General features: G+C 35.7%; 1 protein-coding gene across 1 annotated transcript; it reads right to left on the bottom strand.

The window, feature by feature from the left end:
- Positions 1–395: 395 nt before the first annotated feature.
- On the bottom strand, positions 396–6,824 carry LOC132311051 (glucose-6-phosphate/phosphate translocator 2, chloroplastic-like). Its single transcript, XM_059808755.1, has 6 exons — positions 6,560–6,824; positions 5,883–6,456; positions 5,510–5,735; positions 4,635–4,857; positions 3,550–3,763; positions 396–763 (listed from the first exon to the last, which is right to left on the bottom strand). Exons 2-6 carry the CDS (start codon positions 6,396–6,398, stop codon positions 752–754), a joined length of 1,191 nt encoding a protein of 396 aa, XP_059664738.1. The 5' UTR covers positions 6,399–6,456; positions 6,560–6,824; the 3' UTR covers positions 396–751.
- Between the last annotated feature and the right edge of the window lie 954 nt (positions 6,825–7,778).

Genomic DNA, 7,778 nt, shown 5'->3' with positions numbered 1-7,778 from the left:
ATTCATGGTCGACCACAGTAATTTCTAAAATATGTGATCCGAGTCCAAGTTTGCCGAATCTCTATTGAGCCGAGCCTGAGCTTGGTTAGGCCAAGTCCGGTTAAGCCCGAACAAGCCAAAGCTCGGCTCGGTTCATTTGCAACCCTAATCAATATTAGCCTAAGTAAGAGTAGTAAGCCGAAGGGAAAGCACTAGCAACAGGCTGACAGCTAATCTAATCCAATCAACACGGTGAAGCAATTCACTTCAATACATCAGAAATTTAGATGGATTTCACATTACACATCATTGTCTAATTGGTTAGTGACACCATGACAACAAATAAAGTAACTTTCTAGTCTTTCACATGCCTAAAAAATGACACTTGATTAGCTCTACATATATGAAGCACAACATAGTTGAAATGGGATCTCTCATAATTCATTGCACTATTATTGGTCTTCAAACAGACAAAACTTCGGACATTATCCTTGTTTATTGTAAGAAATCTATCCTCAATCTCATGAGGAACCTAGAAAAACAAAAATGGAAAAAACTCCCTAACCACCTCCATAAAATCCATCAAGATTAAAACAAACTCACTTATTATCTTATCTACAACACCAAAAGCTGCTGTCCACCTTACTCGTTTCCGGTGGTTATGTAACCATAAAGCAGCAATTATCAACGCCTTAAGAAGAAATCTTTACACCGCCATTTCTCCCATAATTTATGCTACGGAACATATCTAAATTCCTCATTCCCATATTTCTCACTGTTTTGCCTGTAAAGAGAAAGTGCAATAATATGGCAATCAGTCAATCTAGATACTTGTCAAAAGAATAAAACGTACTATGGATAATCTCGGGTAAAATAGAAACATCTCATACATAAGGACGTAGCTAAGCATATTCCCTAATCATACATTCCACCACCTTATCAGTTCAACATTTTTGTGATGAAATTAATGAGCAAGATAGGAATATGATTCAAAAAACTTGAGTAATGAGCAACACATTCCAACCAACGTCACAACAAATTAATCAGCGGATCAAACCTCACAAGGATGTCAACAATACAAGTTCTGCCAATAAGCATATTTAAACACCCTAAACAGCCCAAGACTATTGCCAGACGGATGCTGTCTTTCAATGCTTTTTAGACATTATACCATGTTATATGTAAAAGACTGCTTAATCTGTGTCATAATTCTCCGCACCTTCTCAGGCACAAGATTTAAGCTTTAAATATTGGTTACTGGCAAAACAAACTGCAATGGATGCTTTATTGTGTTGTAATACTATTACAATTGCTCATTACTTGAAACGAGCCAACTTTTGAAGCAAATTCTATTTATTTTTCTCCTGAATATACCTTTTTCCAGTAAATGTGGCGGAAGGAATCTATTAGCCCCCAAGTTTTCATCCCAATGGTATTTCGGTAATTTTGATGAACTAGCTTTAGAACTCAGCTGTGTTATATGAACTTGGGTACGTGTGTCGGGTATGGGTATGTATATATCCATGTGTCGAATGTGTCAAATTTCTAAACAGGACACATGGACACTACTAAATATTTTTTTTATTTAATATTTTTTATTTTATTTTCTAGAGTAAAATAATGTCTTTATATAATAGTGTTTAATATAGGCATTTTCTTGTAAAGCATAAAATGGAAGCAAAGAGAAGAAAAATGAAACAAGAACACATATATTACGTGGTTCAACCACTAAGACCATCCACAATACAAAGTGCCCAAAGAGCCACATCACTTTTATAATACTCTTTCAACACATATACAATACAATGGTTGAGGCTCCTTTATATAGGAGAAGAAATTATGACAATGGTAAGAATTAGTAAATAGGAAACAAGGATGATTTTTTTCCATTGATTCCTCTAGTAACACCAAATCTTCAATAATAGGAAACAACATCAATTACTGAAAAATTTTCCTTCACTGATTCCTCCATTAAATCTTCGATAATTTCATTTAGGAAAAAAAAAAAAAAAAACGTAGTATAGGCATTTCAATCATTTTGAAATAATAATATATAATTAAAATTGAATTATTAGACATGTTTTTTAGGTACACATCTAACCAATAGTGTCGGACAAATAACTCATACCCATGTCCGAACAATGCGTGCCCGACATGGGTACTTCACTAATATTGGAGAATCCATGTAACGCATTATAGAATTATCGATTTGGTTATGAGGTGCTTAAATGCCAGAAAACTACACCAAATTGCTGCCCACTTATATGAGACAAACAAAATTGTTGGAACTAGAATCTCAAGTTCCGTGAAAACTAGGCAGAATTATGCCTCGGGTTGTTTGGGCTTTGGTGGGAAGTGATTTATTATTTTTGTTTTTTCCCAAGTGGGGGCAGAAGAGTGATAATAAGAGTACCATGAAACAAAATAAAAGAAACAACCTAATAAATAACTAAAACATAAAAAACAATGATTGCTTCTGTTGCACTGCACTACCACAATTGTTAAAAATAATCAAGACACACGAAAACACCAAGGTCTTTTGGAGCCTAGGCGCAAGGCAAGGCACGGGTGGAGCCTAGGTGCAAAGCAAGGAGCAGGGTTGGGGGAATATTACAAGAAAACCAATTATATTAACAAAAGTTTACAACCACAAAACATTTATGTATAAACACCCAGTTTAATTTCAGCCAGTTTATAGCAGAACATACTATGCCTACAAAATATAATTTAGCAGAACCATTATAAGAGAGTAGATCAGGAAAGAAAAACAAAGGGACAAAAAAAAAAAAAAAGAGGAACAATTAGGAGAACAGATTAGGTCCGATAAAACAGAGAAAATGAAGAATTAGGATTTGTTAGAGAGGAGATTTTGTTTGGGAGGAAGAAGATGAGAAACACAGAAAACAGAGCAAGTCCCAAGAAAAAGAAGGCCGGGGGGGGGGGGGGGGAGTTGTGGCAGAGGAGGTAGGGTTTCAGGTGGAGAAGAAGAAGAGAGCAAAGAGAGAGAGAGACATGAGAGCTTACTTGGTTTGTCGGAGTTGACCAATTGTTGAAGCTGAAGCCCCTATTGAAGCCGAAAACGAGAAAACAAGAGAAGAAAAGAAGAAAAGGAAAAGAAAAAAAAAACCATTTTTCTTTTAACTCATATTCAACTAGCACCTCTTACACCTAGAGAGTAGGCATGCCTGCTTCAAATCGACTCACCTGGGATATAGCCACGCACAAGACCTGTGCCTTGCTATGCCCAGTGCCTTTTTCGCACCTAAGTGCGCTTTTAACAACTGTGTGTTGTACTATGGTGATGGGTATAATTTGCTACCTACTAGTCTTACAGTTAAGAGACGAGCTTTATTCAATCTTTTTCCATTTAGTTCTTTAACATACAAACAACAAATGAATGTCATCCATATATCTGATCAGCCATTTTAGACAAAAGAAAAGTCTTACGATAATATCTTATTATGAAAAAGGGAAATCATGTGGGGATGTCAGTAAGCTGCTTTCGGACATACCTCCATCAATGATATGGACAATTATAGTCAGTTCAAAAAGAGATAAGTGAGCAAGTACCTGGGAATACAAGAAGGTTCCAAGGATAGCGATGGCAGCTCCAAGAGCATTGATGGGCTGAACAGGAGTACGGAAGATAATGATGGAGGAGACTATGACAGATATACGTTTCATGGTGTTTCCGATGCTAAACGTTAAGGGAGAGATCTCGTCCAGAGACATGTATGACACCTGATTGTAGAGGTGATAGAACACACTCTGTGCTGCTACCCACCTATTTTGTATATGAGCCACCAAAAGAAAAATCGTCAAGACAAGATATAAAGAAAATAAATACTAAATATTTTACATGGAATGAAAAATACACAAACTTTTTCAAAGGTTGGGAAGGACGTTCATGAGGAGTAACCAAAAAGTTTACTCTTAGTTAAAAAGTTGACAACATTGTTACAAATTGCCCTAAAATGTAGTAGGACATTAAATTCAACTGTTTAGAAGCATAATCTTGCAAAATATTATCTAAGGACCATTATTTGTCATTTTATAATCACAAACATTCATTTTCAATATTAATTGAAATCTATACTCTGATGAATTTGATATATTTAATGTTTTCTTGTCAGATTTTTAAACCACTGTTCAGATAATACTCTTTTACTGTCGTAGTTAGCAGTCATTTTTTATCAAAAAAAATTAATTCCAAAGGGATTTTAAAAGACAAGTGGTAAAATGGAAGTGATCATCTAACTGGGTCAATTTAAGCAGCTGTATACTCTATCCTGAGCATGACCTACAAAGATGCCAATACTCTGATAATGTGCGTCCAATTAAAGAGATTCAAGATTTATCCATAAACAAGTTAAACAGCCAATCTTCAATCTAATGAAATTAGCGCAAGTTGCAGCTATAAATGGCCTAATAATTTGCTATAGGATATAAAATTTAACATATTTATTTCCATCATTATCCTTGATATATCAGCCAAAGTAGGACATACAAATGTCTCTTCATCCTGCAAAATCATTTACCATTAATTATTTTTTTAACTTGTGCAAAAAAAAAACAGCTTTACCAGGCATATAGACAAATAAGAATACAGCCAACGATTACAAATAAATCAGAGTTGGTAGTTGTCATGTGATTACCAAATGAAATTTGGTCCAATTTGAGAGATGGCTTTTTTCCATCCAACTGCCCACATTTGTGGTCCCTCCACGGCAATTGCAAAAGGCGTGAGAATTAACAGAGACAACATAGAGAGACATGCATAGTAGTTCATGCCACTTACAGCCTTCCCTTTCATGCCTCTCTTCGAAAATATGTTCCGAAATACAAAAGCCAAGTTCGATATCATGGCTCCCATAAAACCTGAAATGGACAGCCACCAAACACTTTCAGGCACATGGAAATAAGTCCTCGAAGCAAGAATCAAGATAATTACTTTCAAACCTCAAACAGTTTACTCTAATGTCAGAAATATCACATACTGTCAGATCCACAAGTCACATTAGGCAACAAAAAAGCCCATCACTGCTTTGAAGAAATTAAGAGAGAAAAAACTTGGGCACAACACTCGACCACTGGAATTGAAAACAAAATGGATTTCGTCATGAATAACGTGAACTGAACTTTAACCCTCCCTCAGATAAAATTTCAGAACTTTAACCCTCCCTCTGGTTCAAGATAAATTTCAGAAAAACGCTGTTTAATATTTCGGAACAACGAATAGGTCACCTCAACTTAGCCCAAGCCAATAGCTACAATGAGCTCAAAATTTTGAGCAAATTTTTTGTTTTTCTTATTTCAATACAAAATCCTGATTGGTCCTGCAGTTTGAAGCAACCAAACAATGATTTGTCAAGTTAATTATGTAAAAAAGTAAAAGAGATGATTATATGATAAATTAAATATCAAATAATTCAAATATAAAGAAAACAAAAAACCAATTAATTCCGTCATTAACTGGGGAAAAAGACAAATAATTCCTGATTCTATCAAAGAATAACTTCATAAAAATTACCAGTCATGTTGAAGTTAAGCTCGGTAAGGGCAGCAAGGCCGCAACCACCAATGATGGGAACAAGGGACAAGTAAACCGGCACAGGAAAAGTCTCACCCAACAGGAACCTCGAAACCAACACACTGAAAGCAGGCTCAGCACTCTTTATGATATGAGTAAATGACACAGCCACTTTCGACATACTTACTGTAGCAGCCACATGCCCGATTGTATGTGCCACAGCCACCTAACACAACCCAAAACAACAAAAAATACAAATTAAAAAAACAACATAACACAGCAAACCCAGATCACACAAAACCAAACCTAACTATATCAAACCCAGATCATAAAATTTAAAATATAAATAAATAAATAAATTGAAATTTCTTACGGGGAATAGGGTTTTCCAGAAGTCGAGATCAGTTTTGGGAGCTTCAGCGATTCTTGTGGCCCATGAAATCAACATTATGAGAGAGCCAGCAGCGAGCGAGAGAGTGGATGTAAGCCAAGGGAAAGGGAAAGCATTCAACACTTTTTTGTTGTAGATGTTAAAGATGACATTCAAAGCCCACCATGTCGCAAAGTAGACACTGATCTTGAGCTTCTGCGCTGCTTCAGATCGCGTCTCCGGTTGGATCGGCTGTGATCCATCGGCCTCGTAGGCCTTGCATGTTATCAGACAAGACTTCTTCTCATCTTCATTTCTGGACGATGGTCGTTTCAAGGACCCAAAACCTTCAATTGAAGAGACAAACAACGGTTTCGCGATGGAGACAGAGGAGCTCCGGAGACCTTTCACCGTAAGTGGTGGCAGAACAGAAAATCTCCCCGTCGGCACTGCCGACTTTCGCCCGAAAATATTAGAACCACTGATAGTCACCGTCGATTGCTTCACAGATGAGATCATGCTTTAAAATGGGTTTTCACAAAGGGATCGCAACAGAGAGGATTAAAACCTGAAAGATCTGTATAGCAAGCAACTGAGATATCAGAATAGTGAACCTTAAATCAACCGAGAAAAGAAAAAGCCAAACAAAACCAACTGAAAAAAAATTTAATAACTCGAACCTCTGGATTTTGAAGGGTCTATAGTCGATCACAGACAATGAATTCCAAAAAGGAAGCAAAAGATAGACTGTTGATATAGCTTTTGAACACAATGAACCAGATTAGCTTTGTGTATAGTCGACGAATCACTACAAAGAGATGAAAGAATTTGTAGAGAGAGAAAGTGGGTGTGATCGCTTTTGGCTCTCTGCTTTGAAATCTCAGTCGTAGCCAAACTATTCATGTGATTCGATGATCATCTTTTCGTATAAAGATCGCGACGACCTTTCCGTATATCGGAAATTGGGTTGGTGAAATAATAATATATAAAGTTGGTGTGTTTAGGGTTTAGATCCTCTGAGGTTACGCTTGATTTAGGACTTTCTAACACCCAATGATATTTGGCCACCTCAGCAAGAAAATTGGCATAATGCCCGGTCTAAATTCTTCACAATTGACTAGAGATCTGACAATTAGTTCTTATAATTCCTTTTTAATCATTATTATCAAAAGGCCTACCCTTCAAGATTAAAGAATGTTTCTTATAAGATTTAATATCAATTTTGATTTATTGTATACTTTTAAAAAAAAAAAAATCTCAACAGAATGGATTCGTTAACTATATAGTTATTTATTTAAAGAATGTTTCTTACAAGATTTAATATCAATTTTGATTTACTCTATAGTTTTTTAAAAAAAAAAAAAAATCTCTAACAGAATGGATTCGGTAACCATATAGTTATTTATTTATTTTTTTTTTTTTAGTTATGTTATGATGGGGAGTGGAAACCATTCCATATATATATATATATACACACCATATACGGAATAGGATCCTCTTCGGTAGCACAGTGTTGCACTATTAATTAAGAGGATGGACAGGATTATACTCACTTTTACTTATATCCTTAATGTTACGTTTGGTGTGCAAGAATGAAATGGGATGCAAGTAAGAATGAAATAAGAATGGGAATGGAATGAAATGGTCATTCTTATTCTATTATTTGGTTGTAAATATGAAATATGTAAGAATGAAATGGTAATAACCATTCTAGTGTTTGGTTGAACCAATTTAAAATTTAGAATAGAATAAATTTCTAATTGAATTTTCAAAAATATCCCTCTTAGTAATAAATAAATTAAATTAAATCAACGATACCGGTGGTGGTGGAAGGCGGCGGCAGTGGTAGTGGTGGTGGTGGTGGCGGCGATGGTGGAAGGCGGTGGTGGTGATGAAAGG

Source organism: Cornus florida, unplaced genomic scaffold (assembly GCF_030987335.1).
Source record: "Cornus florida cultivar Cherokee Brave unplaced genomic scaffold, ASM3098733v1 CherokeeBrave_3.0.0_Hap2_Chr06, whole genome shotgun sequence".
Taxonomy (NCBI): Eukaryota; Viridiplantae; Streptophyta; class Magnoliopsida; order Cornales; family Cornaceae; genus Cornus; species Cornus florida.
Note: the sequence above shows the minus strand (reverse complement) of the source record. Positions and strands in the feature narration are given on the sequence as shown.

Coding starts and splice junctions, on each gene's coding strand:
- LOC132311051 (XM_059808755.1), bottom strand. CDS start 6,398: ATGATCTCATCTGTGAAGCAATCGACGGTGACTATCAGTGGTTCTAAT. Junction 5,736..5,882: donor TCTGGAAAACCCTATTCCCC/GTAAGAAATTTC, acceptor GGGTTGTGTTAG/GTGGCTGTGGCACATACAAT. Junction 3,764..4,634: donor ATTGGACCAAATTTCATTTG/GTAATCACATGA, acceptor TATACAAAATAG/GTGGGTAGCAGCACAGAGTG.